At 39.6% G+C, this 15,701-nt stretch overlaps 1 protein-coding gene across 1 annotated transcript in view; it reads right to left on the bottom strand.

Moving 5' to 3' along the window:
• Positions 1-15,701, bottom strand: part of STK3 (serine/threonine kinase 3) — a 146,446-nt gene that overhangs the window by 123,636 nt on the left and 7,109 nt on the right. The window contains exons 2-4 of the mRNA XM_052786913.1: positions 15,218-15,298; positions 14,640-14,768; positions 10,629-10,743 (exon numbers count right to left, since the gene is read on the bottom strand). Of these exons, the coding sequence (XP_052642873.1) occupies positions 10,629-10,743; positions 14,640-14,768; positions 15,218-15,298 (325 nt within the window). The remainder of the gene's footprint in view (positions 1-10,628; positions 10,744-14,639; positions 14,769-15,217; positions 15,299-15,701) is intronic.

Below are 15,701 nucleotides of genomic sequence, written 5' to 3' on the forward strand. Positions count from 1 at the left end.
ATAAAATAACTTTTGTTTCTTGAATATAATATGAACAGACCCCATCTTTTCTTCTCCTTAAATTAGCATTTTTATACAGGATAATTCAAGATAGTGCTAACAAATCAGAGTCTTCTACCTGTAGTTTGAAATTACTATAGCCTAGCGGCAACACAAGATTATCTAAAATATATCTAGTGGCTTGTATGGAAAACTATTTCAGGAAACCTCAGGCATCTCCCATGGTCACATGCTCAACATTAGCAAGCACTAATAAGTACACATAGAGAGACCAAGAACTGATTAGAATATGGAAGTCAGACTCCTTAGCCCTTATTCTTCACTACCAAGTTCCAGCTTGCTGTAAGACATATCTATGAAGTACTAAGCTGGCTAACGAGATGTTGAGCACAACCTTGGAAGTAATGCAGAACAGTACAGAGCCTCTTCAGCACTGTACTAAGTACAAGTAACATAGGAAAACAGATTTTAACTATGATTCAGTAGCACAACGACGTGCATTTGTCATGTCTACACACAGTTGTGATTAATTTAGTTAGTTTTGTTCTTCAAATCCCTTTTTGACAAAGCACTGTGAATAAGGTCAAGAACCTCAATGGAAGATGGAAGTCCTAACCACAGGTCAGTTAAAACAATACAACCACATGCCTTTCAAACAGGAAACACTTGAGTTGTCACTATCTAAAAACAACTTTACCATTATATAAAACATATTTGCAAATAGATCAGTTGGCTCACAAACTACGCACCTGTTCACACCATCCCCACTGGCCCTAACAGCATCACCAAGGGAGATCACCTTGGTGATCATCACCTTGAATAATCTGTATTAAGTGAACAAGGGTCAGTGTGGTGGTCTTCTTGATCATGCCAGACAAGGGGAAAGCCTCAAGCAGAAGCAGATGCATCTGCAGATCACCACCTTCCAGCAGGCCTGCTAACAACAGCAAAGCATTAGTGTTTTTATGAACACAGGATCCTCAAGGGAATGAGAGCTACTGGGGAGAAACAGGATATACCTGACAAAGGAGGTCAAGAGTATCTTTGCCAACAGGCTTGCTAACCTAGTGAGAAGACCTTTAAACAAGGTTCACCAGTGAACAGAAACCAAAGCCTTCAGGTAAGTGGAGGAACAGAGAATGGGGAAACACATATCGGACAGGGTTCCAGAAGAGGTTTTCTCACTCCCTTTAAGAGAAAGTAGGGCAGACAGGGGTACACCTGAAACCCTGTGTATAAAAGTATACAGCCTGTGATGCAAACAGGAAGAACTGCCAGCCTATGCACAGCTGCAGAGCTATGTCGTCACCAGAATTAGACACAGTGGGACAGCTCACACAGCCAACATACTGTGAGAGATGGATGCAGGCTCCTCACAAGCAACAAGCAGGAAGGATAGCCAGGGTTGAGCTCTACACAAACATGCAGCTCTGCTATGGAACACTTACACTTGTTGAGAGTTTATAGGTCACAGTCAGAAGGGTAGCCCAAAAGGTGGATGCCATCATTGCATCTGCTGAAAACCACCCAATCAAAAAGGTGAAGTAGATTAAGTCATCCTCAGCACTGGAAAAAGCCTCTGATCATAGGCCACTGTTCGCGGGGGGGAGGGGGGGGTCAACTACCTCAATACCAGTTGAGAGGGCAACATAGCAGGGTACAAAAAAAATCCAGGAGTGAGCAGTTATAATTTTTTCTGCAGGTGCTGTACAGGCCCACTACAGGAGGCGTTCCACTAGACCAGCTACTCATGAGTATAGTAAGAACTCCTCAGGGATGGCAGAGGCAGCTTTGACAAGTGACTGTGAGATAGTGGAGGTTATGTTATGGAGGGAAGTGACAAAAGCAAGTAGCAGAACCAGATTTCCAGATAGTAAGCCTCAGCTTGTTAAAGGAACTACTAAGTGGGATCCCAGGGCATGCTGCCCTAAAGGGCAATGGAACCTTGAGGAGCTGGTTGAGCATTAAGGGCAACCTCCTCAAAGCATGAAAACAGTCCTTCCTGACATGCAAGGTAAAGAGCAAGCGCAGCAGGAGGCCATCCTGAATGAACTAGGAACTCCTGAGTGAGCTAAAGTGCAAAAACCGAAGCATATAAAGAGCAAGATACTAACGAGTGGAATTAGGAAGGACAAGGCTAGGTTGCATTTGAAACTGGACAGCAATACAGAGGATAGTAAAAAAAGCTTGTATTGGTCTCTGAGCAGAAGAAGAGAAAGAAAAGAAAAAAAAAAAAAAACACACAAGAAAAATGTTGGCCTGCTGCTAAATGGGGTGGTCAATCTATTGACAAAAGATGCAGAAGTGTCCTAAGCATCTTCTTTGCATCAGTCTTTAGTAGGGTTTCTCTGGGTCTCAGCTGTCTCTGCCTAGTAGCAGAGTGGAATGAGTTAGCAATTACTCTAGTAAATTGGACAAATACAAGTCCACGGGAGCAGACGAGACACATCCAAAGGTGCCAAGGAGCTGGCTAATGCCAACTGAAGGCTACTTCTTATCAGCTTTAAAAAGTTACAGCAATCAGGGGATGTCCCTTATGACACCATCTTCAAGAAGGGCAAGGAGAATGATCTGAGGAATTACAGGCTTCCAGCTTATCCTCAGTCCCCAGGATATTATGGAGCGAATCCCCATAGAAGCTATTTCTAGACACACAAAGGGTAAAAAGGTGATCGGAAACAGCCAGCACAAGTTGACCAGAAGGAAGTTATGCCAAATTAACCTGGCCACTTTACTATGAGGATGAAGAGAGAGCTGAGGATGTCATTTAGTTTGACTTTACAAAGCCTGTTGACAGTCTCCAACAATATCTTTTAGCCAAATCTGAGGAATCAGAGAAGATGTGGAAGAACAACTGGCTGGACTGTCAGGCTCAATGGTGGTTCAAAATGTAACCAACAGCCAGCTGTAAGTGATATTCCTCAGAGGTTGACTCTAGGGTGAATACTCCCAACATCTTCATCAACAACCTGAACAGTGAGCTGGAATACACCGCCATCATGCTTGTGGATGACATGAAACAGGCGGGAAGCCGTCAATACACTAAAAGGCAGGGCTGCCACTCAGAGGGACCTCAACGAACTGGAGGAAGTAGGGTGACAACAAACTTGGAAGTTCAACAGAGTCCCACACCTAGGACAGAAGAACCCCATGCCATGAACAGTATGGGCTGAGGATCAATAAGGCAGGTAGCGTTCCTATAGGAAAGGTTCTGCAGATGAGCCGAACATGGGTCAGCAATATAACCTCACAGTAGGGAAGACTCACCATATATTGGTCTTCATTAGGAAAGCACAGTCAGCAAGTCAGGTCAAGTAAATATTCCCCTTTATTTAGCACTTGTAAAGCCAAATCTGGAACACTGTGCACAGTTTCAGGCTACTATAAAAGAAATGCTGACAAACTGGAGAGTCCAGCAGTAGAGGCTAGAGCACGTGACGTACCAAGTTGACAGAGCAAGGTTTGCCTTGTCTGAAGAAGAGTGGATATTTTCAATGCATTTTTAAACAATCTGAAGGGGGGATAACAAAAAAAAAAAATCCTCACAGAGGCATACATTTCTCAGAGTGGCAGAGGAAAAGGGGAATGGGCAACAGTCACAAGTTGTCACAAAGGAAGTTCAGTCAAATACAAGAAGTTCACAGGGCTACAGAGAGAGATGTTGAATCTCCCCCTTTTCAGATTTTCAAAACTCAGCTGAACCAGGTCCTGATCAACCTAAACCAAGTTTCTAAGTTCACCTTCCTTGGAACAGGAAATTCCACTAGCTGACTTCCAGAAGTCCCTTCCAAATTAAAATTATCACTTATTTCAAATCAGTGGCACACTGTTTACCTCCTTCCTCACCAGCTCTAAACTAAACATCCAATTTCAACAGAGTAACCTTTCTTTTACCTGCAGTTTTCCTACATTTCCTCCACTTCCTCACCACAATAATATACAGCAATAAATCCATCCCAACTTTAAACACAGAATCTTTTATTGTAAAATAAAATATATATGGAAGAAGGATATGTCGTTCTGACCTTAATGAAACTTGGCTTAATTCCTTAGATTGAGACAAATTTTACTGCACAGATTAGAATTTTATATGCGGAGAGGTTGACTCAAACTGCAAAGACATTGACAATTCAGCTGATATTTCTGTCTCTCCAAGGCAAACAACAATGGGGCTCTTTGAAGGGAAAGAGCATTGTGGGGAGGCAATAAGGTTAAACTTCCACCCTTTAGTATAACAGGAATAAGACCCTGTGAGTGTTTTGTGACGTGAGGTGTATATGGGGTACCAATACAGGACTGACCTGATTAAACATCCATTTAAACAGCTACCTCTGATTGGAACATATTAGTATAAATTTCTTTGTATTCTATGTTTACATGGTCATTTTATTGTTTCAGCAACTTAAAACTGGCATTACCGAAAATTATATAAAAGAGGGGGGAAAAAGCTGTTGTTTACATTAAGTAATTCTAACAATCTTTTCTTTGAAAAATCTTTACTGGCTCAAATTGAAAAATGAGTAACTGACTTCGAACCATGGATGCAACTTCTGCCATTCTCCTCAAATCTCCCCAAATTTGCCTCCTGAAACTTAGGGGAGGGTGGGGAGGGAAAGGAGATCTGGTGAATACGCAACTAGACGGTCTGTACAGATCAGAAAGAACATGAAAATTCTATCCCACCCCTCAACATATTATAGCCTCTCTCAGCTTTTAGCAGTGACCCAACCGCAGAAAGAGATCAGTAGCAAATACAAACATTGTGAAACCCAGCAAATACAGCCATTAGAACTGAAGTAGTATTTTGTAAGCTTTCTTCCAAGAAGCACACTTCAAAAACAGAAAGTCAGTGAATTACATGATGCTACGCATTTTGTCATTACATGGCTACCAACAGTTTTAAGACTGCACAAAATGATCTCCAACATGTTATGCACCTACCTTGGGTAATCTAGGTGGGAAGCTACAGAAATCATCCAGGAAGCTAATTCTCCTTAGAACTGACCTGTAGATGTTCATAGCAATATCTGACTAGTTAACAACAGTATTTATTTTAATGGAAAGATGAAGGTCAGATAAAGTTTGGGGAAAGATAATTCTGTCTTCAGAGCAACTCTTTTAGTATCTTGCATATTAACACCAGACTTCAGATTATATACTATTTTAATAGCATATACAGTGATTCCTCACTGAGTAAGCATGATCCACTAACACTGAGCCCTGTAGAAAAAGGGGGAAGAGAGAACAATTAGTGTTTCACACTGCATACGTACCAGGGGATGCTGCATGGCCAATCTTAGTTCTGAAACTTCCCAACTTCTGAATGCCTTTTTGGCGGTCTTATTTGCTATGTAATATATACATAGTTATTTTGGAAACAGATGAATAACTGTGTAGCTCTAATTTGCTCTTTTTCATGACAATTAGCCAACACATAACATGCATCTTATTTCTGGCACATAAACAAATACTTTTTTTTTCCTGAGATAAAAACTAATTTTCTCTTATGAGCTAATTTCCAAGCAGATGGATACAGTTTTACTGCAAGGCTGCAAGACAGATCTATCATTTTGAGATTCAGACACCACAACCCATTTTTGAAGGAACCTGCAATGCTACTCTAAAGAACTAAGGAAAAATAATTCCTAAAAATTGAGATAATGCCATCCAGCATTTATGTAAATGTCAATCATTCAAAGCCATAACAAGGATTTTATTAGACAAGCACTGAATAATCTGTGTCGCATTGCAGAAGCTAATATAGACTACCTTGGTTTGTGAGGCTAGACAAGGAATACAGCAAGCAGGACATTTGGGATCAACTTCTTCCCTCCTCTTCCTCAGTCTGGCTGTATAGAAAAGTACTTGAAGAGTCTTGGCCTAAAGACCACTCTCTTCAGAGTAACACAGCTGACTAGAACATTGATTCAATTGACCTCCCAGAAGGCTTATAGACAGAACATGGTCAGCAGTATATCCAGGATGGCCTTGTCCATTGCCATAACTTCTGGCCACCAAGATCAGTTAAACCAGTTAGCTAGTGCAGAAGGAATTTCAATCTTTGTGTATGGACCAGCTGGCTACTAATTAATCCATGTGGGCTCACCTGAGGAAGTTGTACTGTGATAGATGCTACTTCAGCAAAAAACTAAGACTTATTAGGCCTTAGATAACCAATTTACAGCTGCAAATCACATGTACTTTAGTGCAGCAAAGGCCTACAAATTAAAACTATTTTAACTGTGAAATTGCTGAGAAACATGACTGCAAAATAACATTCTTACGAGCAAAGTGCCTTTAGCCCAGAGAGGTAGCAAAGGTCTGCCCTGGACCCCCATGGTAGCGTATATAGAAAGCAAAACCAGGAGGACATCCAAACACAGCATCTAGAGATTCAGATATGCTATTCATTTGAATTACTGGAGCTTAAACACATGAAAAAGGTAATTAGCTAAGAAAACATGGCAGGAGATAATCACCAAGAATACACAAGGCAACGTATATGTAACTGATAAATAAATTGGCATGTAAAGGAAGTCATAGTTTAGATACAAGATGCAGGACCTCCGGACCCAAGAGCATACCACCTGTACAGCAGTACATTGCTACACTTGTTACTTACAATACTATCCCAAATAAGGTTTTGTCTCGTAAACCCACTGCATAGCCACTATGTGGTATGCTACAGCCAACTGAATTTGGTCCCTGAAAGAGATAGGATTAGAATGACTCAGTTAACCATGATTAGTGGATGAGCAAGTGCACCCTAAATTATCAGTAGGGAGACTGGGTTGCTGGTGTGTCAGTGCTCCCTGATATCTTAATAGTAGCCAGCAGGACTTACAAAGTATTGCTTCACATCGTAATTATTTCATTCTATTGCAAGCTGCCACTGAAAAAGTCAGTCTCATTACTTCTTTCCCTTCCCTATCCCCACTGCTCATTTCTCATGTCTCTCTTGCATCAGATCAAGCTACTGTACTGCCACAGTAAGTCCTGAGTTAGCTCACAAGGGGGTGGGGAGGATAGACTAGAGAAGAAAAAGTACCCCCATCAAGCTTAGCCAAGATCACCCTGCAGCCACACGGTTGCTGCATCTGAGGCATGGAAAAGGCAGGAACACATCAGCCAGGTTGGATAATAACAGCAGAACTCACCTTTCTGGCAGCAACCCACAGTTTGACTGTATAAGATACACGTACCTCCCAAATCAGTCTCTAAAATAAGTGGACAAAACTAGATATACAGCTTTGTTGCCTTGGACTGATGAACACCACACCTCAGATGAGCTAACAGGCATCAATAAGCTTGCTCCAGTGCTGCTGATCTGCCTGGCACGCTGGAAGACTCCAGGGCAGAATTCCAGGAGTCGATTTAACTTCAAAGTAGTGGCTTGGGCCTCTTGGACAAGAACCTGTTCCTGTCAAGCTGAAAAACTCTCTATATAAACAGGCTCCAAACAGTTACTAGACATCTCCTTAACTTTGAATTCTGCTTCCCTCATTTTTGGTCCATTAGAGCAAAGCCCAGTGTTGTTCACTTTCTAGACAAATAAAACTTTTGAAGAAGCAGGGGAAACACAGATACAGAAAAAGATCAGAAAAGTCTTAGTTTTAGAGATAAGCAACATGGACAAATGCATAGTAATGTTTCCTCCCCAAATATGAGGAGACATCCAACTTTTCCTATGACTTATTTTGATATGATCATAGAATCATTTAGGTTCAAAAAGACCTTTAAGATCGAGTCCAAATGATGATCCTAATGACCACTGCATTAAAGTAAGGGTTCTTACTTCAACTCTCTCTTCCTCAGTTTCTTTTCTTTACATATGGAGAAGAAGGAAATAAACTTTTCCTTGGCCCAGCCACAGTCTTCATTCAACAACTTCAGAAAATTACAGAACACATAACCCCTGTGCGTCTGGGCCTATTCAATAAACATTCTGACAAAACAAGAATCAATTCCCTCCTCAATTCCAAGTGAAGACATTTCTTTTTTTTCTTGTAAAAAGTACAGTAAAACCACTTCTTGTTTCCATTAAAAAAAAAAAAAAAAGTCACCAACAGAATGCTGAAGTACTTTAAACAGCTTCATTCCAGTAACACAGGCACAAGCTTTCCATCACACAGTGGTCTGGGTGATCAGGTCACTACTCCACAAAGAGCAAGAGAATTCAAACAAGTCCAAAACTCTGCCTAAATCTTCCAAAACTTGCAAGACGTAGGCGTGGCAAGTAAGAAATGGAGGAGTTTGTTTTGCTTTTTTTGTTATATGCACCAGAACACCCCCGTATCCTAAGCCAGGATAAAAGTTCTATCTAGCCTGGTAGCTGAATGTAAGCTCATGTCAAGTAAACACCAATACTTGTCTGCTTCACCTTCCCAGATATCTGAATCACATGGATTCTCTGCTCCAGCCATTAAATATTTGCATTTAGCCACAGTCATTTTTTCCTGGTCTTATTCAATTGCCTTTTGAAAACAAACTTAGCATCTATAAGATCTTCTATAACTATACAGTGGACCTCATCATCATGTGTAGAGAAAAAATTTTTGCTTTGGATCTAACACAAGTGATCTCTTGTTGTGTAATAAACAGTAAGATATAGGCATATCTTGTCACCATGTCTCTCCCTCCAGGTACCTCTTCTCAACACAGAAGTATCCTAATCCATTTAATATCCCCTTCTTTAGAAGTATTCTTTACTTCTGATCACCCTTGTCACCTTTCTCTAACTTCCACAGTTCTGTTACTTCCTTGGTACTATTGTAATCTTTGGCAACCACTTTACTTGTTCCATTATTTCTAAACATTAAGCTGAAGTGCTTATGAACCTGTATATGAAGACCTTGCTTCCCCCACCAAGCCAAATATATCTCTTCACATTTACTTATGCTTATTTTCCTCAGTCAGACGCTCGGTACCACAAAGCGTTTCAAGTCTTTCCCTGTTTTAACTAGTAGGAATATAACCTCTCTCATCAGTATTTCTACCCTCTTTCCCGAAGAGGATAGCACAGACCCACATAGTATTCCCCAAATGACCATTTACTCACACCCTCTTTTTCATATTTAAACCAACTACCCATCTATGACAGAACTACCCATTTACTCCACCACAGGAGCCTCTGGTGTGGAAGTCTGTCCATAAACCTTTCAGTACGAAGTACATCCAGACCAACTTTATACCAACCAGCATTATTTGTGTGCCCAACAAGTCCTTTATAGAACTCTACCAGCCATGCACTGCATGACTTGCCTTTACAAAAAGTATGTTAACTTTACCCTCATTACATGTAACCAGGTATTTATTGATTATTCTATTTCTTATAATAGATTTTATGCTATTTAACCACATCAACTTTAACCACAAACAGCAGTAGAAGAGTTAGTTTGTCTGATCCTCGGTATGCATTTGCCCTGAGACTCAAACATCTTCCCCTCAAATCTCTAATATCTCTGCTATGTCAATATCCTAAAATTTATATAAGAGAAACTAGATTGCCTGATTTATTTAATATAAATACAAAATATAAATTTTAAATAAAAAATTCTAGCATTTTCTATTGATTCTAGACTAGCTTGCATTTCTCATTGGAGCTATGACCCTTGGATAATATACAACTGTAAGGACACCAGTTCTAAAGGTTGCAGGAATTCCAGCAATCTCCCATTGGTTTTGGCTCCTCCCCTGTCATCAGTTCAACATTACAGCAGCCCTGATGCAAGCCACCTTTCCCAAAGAGGCACTCTCTAGTCTGGACATCACCCTCATTTCCTAATAAATCTAATCCTATTTTCCTTTACATCTTACTTTCTAAGCCTAAAGATTGTTTTTCTCTCCTTTTCTTTCCCTCTCTGCTCCCAGGTATGCTGCAAGGAACATTTCAGAGCGTGTTGACAAAATGTACAAGAGCTAGCAAGTAGAGGGTCATCTCACAGTACTTGGTAAAATGCATGCCTTCTGTTACAGCCCACTACTGAAAACAATGGACTCAAAGCAACTCAAGATTATTTGACATCTACAACAAAACATTTTTCAGAGAAACTGTTTCTTAAGTAGAACTAACAAAGCCTGTTTCCTACAGGTTTGCATCCTCCTCTACATTACTGCTGTTATAAGCCCATTAAGGCGCTCTCACACAACCCTCCATTTTGGTTCCCTCTCATGTTGCTTAATTGGCATCCCTTCCCCTTCTCATTCCTTAAGTAAGGCCAATTACTTCTCATGATTCCCAATTACTGAGTGGAATCAAGACAATTCTATGCCTGTTTTCAAACCATGCAGGTACTAAGTGGCCTGCTGACAGACTCTGAGGTGGAAGGGGTAGGGGGAAGGCGGCACACAGTTTTGCCTTGTACAAAGCAGTAATTTTCAAGAAATTTACAGGATCTTCATATTTCAAAATGCATTTTCTTTGGCTGATGATCACTCCACAGAGGAACAGACAACAAACAGATAATCAGAGCAACTGCACGACCTTGTTTCCTGGGGAACCAAGGCACAGATATGCCCCTTGGTATCAGCCAAGATCCTGTCTCATAACTCTGACTTTTATTCTGGCTTCCAGTCTTAATTCACAGTTTAATTTTAATAAGCATTATACATTTTTCGAAAAAACTCACCGTTTTATTACGAAGTCTAATTATGTCCGAAACAGAGCCAGCTCCACAATATTCCATAACAATCCATAGATCTGTGTTCTTAAAATAGCTGCCATAGTACTTGACAACATAGGGACTAGATGGAAAAAAAAAGTTAGATAAATACATGAATTCTTAGTAGGGAAAGGAAAAAAATCATCATCACAAGTGTCATTAAAAATTACAGTTTGACACACACTAACACAGCTAAAGAGTAAGTGTCATCAAATACATTTTAAAACTGTAATTAGCTTCACCAATGCCTTGTTGGAATGAAGTCTGACTGCTTAATAAAATTATAAAGGCACTACTATATATCTCACAAGCTTTCAGTGATCTACAAATACAGTTAGTTTTCTCAAACATCAGTCTTCTGAAACAAAGCTCTGTTTTTCCCTCCTCCAAAGCCTCTCTTAACTCTCCTCACAAAGTTTTTGGATGTTTCCCTTCTTGAAAAAGATTGCCTTGTTTTCTTCTCTCCTGAGCAAGAAACCATGGAAACTCACCCATGTTTTCCTGGTTTTGCAAGCATGAATTTATTTCAAGTACAGATCTAGACTTCCATAAGAAACAGAATCTAGCGTTGGTTTGAACAAGACTTCTGGATTTGCAAATGCATTTTCACATTGAAGTGTCTCACGTGAAGAGGTAGTACAGTCATAAACAGAACATATTGCTTTGCTACTCATGAGTTTGTCACGACATAATGCTTTGTCGGAGGCACTTGCAAAAGAAAGGCAGAAACAGATATGGTAAACATAACAAGGATCTTCCTTCAGAAAAGTGATTACATGGTGTATTTATGGAAATAAAAGGTTGGAGGGTTTTTTGCAGGAACTTAAGCAAGGGAGATTGTGGGAGATAGATGGCAATCTAACTGTAAAGTCAGGAAGCAAGACACTGAGATCTCAGACAGGGGCTTGTGGTCAGAACACCTGCATTGTGAGGTAGAATCAAACACTATTTTGTTCTGGAGCAAAAAACTGTATTTTAGGAACAGCATGTTTGGCAGCAACACTTTTTGTTAGAAAACTGATGTAAGAAAAAACCAGGACCTATGGCTGCCTCCTGCAACATGATGCTATTTTTATAAAAGATGGTCAAAACTACCAGCAAACTGCTTCATTAAAGAGCAGCTATTAGTACTATAGGAATGTGCCTTTACAGAAGGCAAGGTGGGTCAATTCCCTCCTAACTTGTCAAAATGTCTACTGAACAAGTAGGACATACTGATCTCGCCCCTTATAAATTCCTGAAGTGAGGAAGGCTACTATTACTTCTGAAGAAAACCCACTGATTTTCATGACCATCTCTCGCCAGATTTACACTATGTTAGTACTCCCAGCAAAAATGGTGTATTATTACAAATCAGGACAAGATAATCTTTTCAAAACATCGAGTGCTGTGCAATCCCAAAACACTGTTCACATTTGCTTAAAGCCTTGTCTCAGTTAACTACATGGGCCAGCCTTTTCCATATCAACTGCTTGTCTTAGAATCTACATTTTTTCCCTTAGAAGAGCTTCAGCACATACAGTGTAACTAGTTACAGAAACAGGCATGGAGAAGAAAGGATAAAGTGTTAAGATTTAATAATCTTTTATTTGAGAAGCTGAAACAGCTCAGTGCTTTTCTGTAATATCTGTGGAATCATCACATGTGAAAATAAAATACTAAAAAGTGCATCATCCCTCCCATCAGTACTGCACAGCACTGTATTTGCACAAAGGCACACAACACATACAAGCACATGGTACAGAGCTGCAGCCCAACCCTCCTTTTCAACCAGAGGATGGCTGCATCTTGTCCAGTGAAGGAAGAGTTTGTGCTCTAAAATTCTGAACTCTTACTCTTAAAAAAAAAAAAAGTTATACAATAGTACATATCCAGTAGATACTAAATACAACACGTTGTTCAACAAAAAGCAGGAAACAAAGAACAAGGACAGAGAAAAGGGAGGCAGGACAGGGGACGCAGGAATAAGACGGTGAGTAGGCCCACCCAGGATGAGAATGAAAATGGCACGTGAAGCAGAATACAGAAAGTAAGGTGAAAAATGTAGAAGAATCTCAAGCATCACCACTTCTTTTCTCTGTCAGTATATTTCACAGACATTTGTTTTAAGTATCTATTTCAATTCCAGTCTAGTACTAAAAGACAGACACACACTACAACCTACACCACTGCTTCCAGTCAGCTCACATGGCTCAAGCCTACACAGTGACTAAGGGCTGCTATCCTATCACTGACCGCACAGAAGAACTCTGAGAATTCATTAGGTGCTATTTTCCATCTTATTCAATGTCTTCCTTTATGTAAGGGGAACGAAATTAAGCAGGAGTTGTAAAAAGAATTAAGAGCACAGCAACAAGAAGAATCAAAGTAAACACATTTTAACTCCTCTCCCAGTGCACAGGAAGAGCTGAGGACCTACTCTGGGGATCAAATCTAGTTTCACAGTTAAGGAGACAAACAAGATTGCTGCTTCCTCTTTAATCTGTACCTGTTACAGAACTCCAATTGGACAGACAGACAAAAATAGTTTCACAGGGACAAAAAACAATTAAGAGCAGCCCCAAAAAAACCTCAGGGGTCCCAAATCCTTTTAGTATTACCTGAAATAACCATATCACCCATCTTCATGGAAGGTGGGAAAACACACAAATCCTTCCTTTTCCTCCCATTCCACTGCCTACACATTTAACATGCTTCTAGCATTCAGAGCAGTCAATGCCAGAAGGGAATGGATTACAAGGTCCAAAGTGTTCACAGGTCACAAATACTCAGATCAGGGCTTGCAGGCAGAGTTTCTAAAGAAGTCTGAAGAACAGCTGCATTCTCATGTGCTAGATACAATGCACTCTGAGGTCTCTATCCCTACATTTAAGGATAAATATTTGAACCTTCTCTCTTCCTTCGTGACCCCATAGACAAGCTGCTGTGGAGCAGTACGATCAAGCCCCATGTAACACCTGAGCAAAACATTCAGCAATAAATCTGAATGAATTCAGACTGCATGAAAAGGATTATCTTTAAAACTGGGATGAGTACTGCTCATTGCCAAACAAGAGCAAATATTTCATTTAAAGACAGAACTTCAACATTGACACACCACAAAAGCACAAACACAAGTGAGAAATAACAGACCACTTGCTATAATACAATTCACCAAGTTAATGACTAAAGCAATCAATATTTTAAAGAAAGTTTTGCCTAACCAGAGTGCAAAGCTTTCCCATTTGTTTTTTCCTGAGTCACAAACAATAGATTCTTGTACCACTGATCAGACACGAATAAAGACTCACCCTAGCAAATCTGACTTTGAAGTTACAGCCAAAACCTTAAAAGATTATCCCCAAAAATATTCAAATAAAAAATTGTTAACTCCATAGAAGAAAGGAAATGCAAAATTCTGCATCCTTGCAGACACTTGATGTTAAGACCTCCATTCCTACAATACTAGCAATCATAAGATATATCATTTGCGAACAGGTGTAAGCTAACATTTCTTCTTCAGAACTATTACAAGATTGTTCACTTTATAAAAGGCATGTTCCTGCATGAAAAAGGCAACTGATAGAATCCCATTTTGGAAGTTAACTGCTAGCCATTAATCTTGTGCTAGAAACATCTTTATCGATCTTCTGAAACAGGTAACTCTGAATACACAAGGCCTAAGACATTTTCAGGAACTATTAACCTTCCAGCTTGTCAGTGCAAGTAAATTGAAGCAAGCATGGAAAATTCTAAGCAGAGGCAAGCACTTATTCTTTCAACAGTTTGTTACATACACTATTTGTACTTCCTTCAATCCGAGCTAAGCATAGAAGGAGGTCCGCAAAGTGGTTCCTTTAAGTAAATTGTCCAACACAGACTGTTTTAATTTTCCATATAAAAAAAGAGTTTGCAGCTGCATATATTTCAGCTATACTCACAAGCACAAATACATTTTCACATAGACTCTTAGAAAGGGAGCAGAATTGTCATACCTACCTGTCACATTGTTGCATTATAGAGATTTCTTTAATTATCTCTTGGAGATCTGACTCCACGGGGACCTGTTTAATTGCTACAACTTGTCCAGACTCTTTGTGTATTGCTTTAAAGACGCTACCGTAAGACCTAAAAATAAAAGAGGGAATTTTTTTCTTAAACAAGATAAACTGCTTCTCATTTCCATTATGCAGAAACTTTTAAAAGTCACAGAAGCCATATGTTCATGCAGAAGTTTGAGGGTTTTATCAGGCTGCAAAAAAATTCAGTTCTGTCAGGACCCCAGAAAAGACCTGCCTCTAAAGAATTAATCTTTGTCAAGATGTAGTGCACCTAACTTCAGTATAGGCACAGGGACCTTTGCTGCCTTAATAAACAAGGGATATCAAAAATGAATAAATATATTTGGGGAAGCATGGAAGTCTGCTGATGCATACATTTGCTTTATTATTAAAACTTGTCTAGAGAAGCATTCCTTAGGACATTTACAGTCACTCTCTCTGTAACTTAATATTCCAACACATGCTTTATATACTGTTTCCCTCTGATACCATCCCCTTGTAAATAGCTGCACTTACCCTTCACCAAGTTTCTCCAGAACATCAAAGACTTCTTCAGGCTGCTTAGTTAAACTATCTTCACTTAGCTTTTTCAGTTTGCTAAAAGAAAGACAAAAGTTATTTGTTTGTTTGTTTGGGGGGTGAAGACACAGAACTCGAGCAAATTTTCATACAAGTGAGCAGACAGAAAAAAAAGATTATAAAGAAAAATATATTCCAATGAAAATAAAATGCCTAATTAAAACGCAGTAATAAGATTTTAATCAACCATCATATAGGATGGAGAAAGTTATGACAATTTTTGTCATTATGCCTTTCCCATTAATGTTTGCTCAATTCAAAACAGCATGTGACCAATTCACTGTCCAAACCACTTCCTTTGCTAAAGTAGAAACAGCCAAAGAATACAGTAAAGCTCACCTTTCGCCAAAAAGCACCCAGCATGCAAACACATGCTCATTACTAGAGTATGCCATGTTGTTATCCAAGCAAATATAAACCA

Source organism: Harpia harpyja, chromosome 5, assembly GCF_026419915.1.
Source record: "Harpia harpyja isolate bHarHar1 chromosome 5, bHarHar1 primary haplotype, whole genome shotgun sequence".
Taxonomy (NCBI): Eukaryota; Metazoa; Chordata; class Aves; order Accipitriformes; family Accipitridae; genus Harpia; species Harpia harpyja.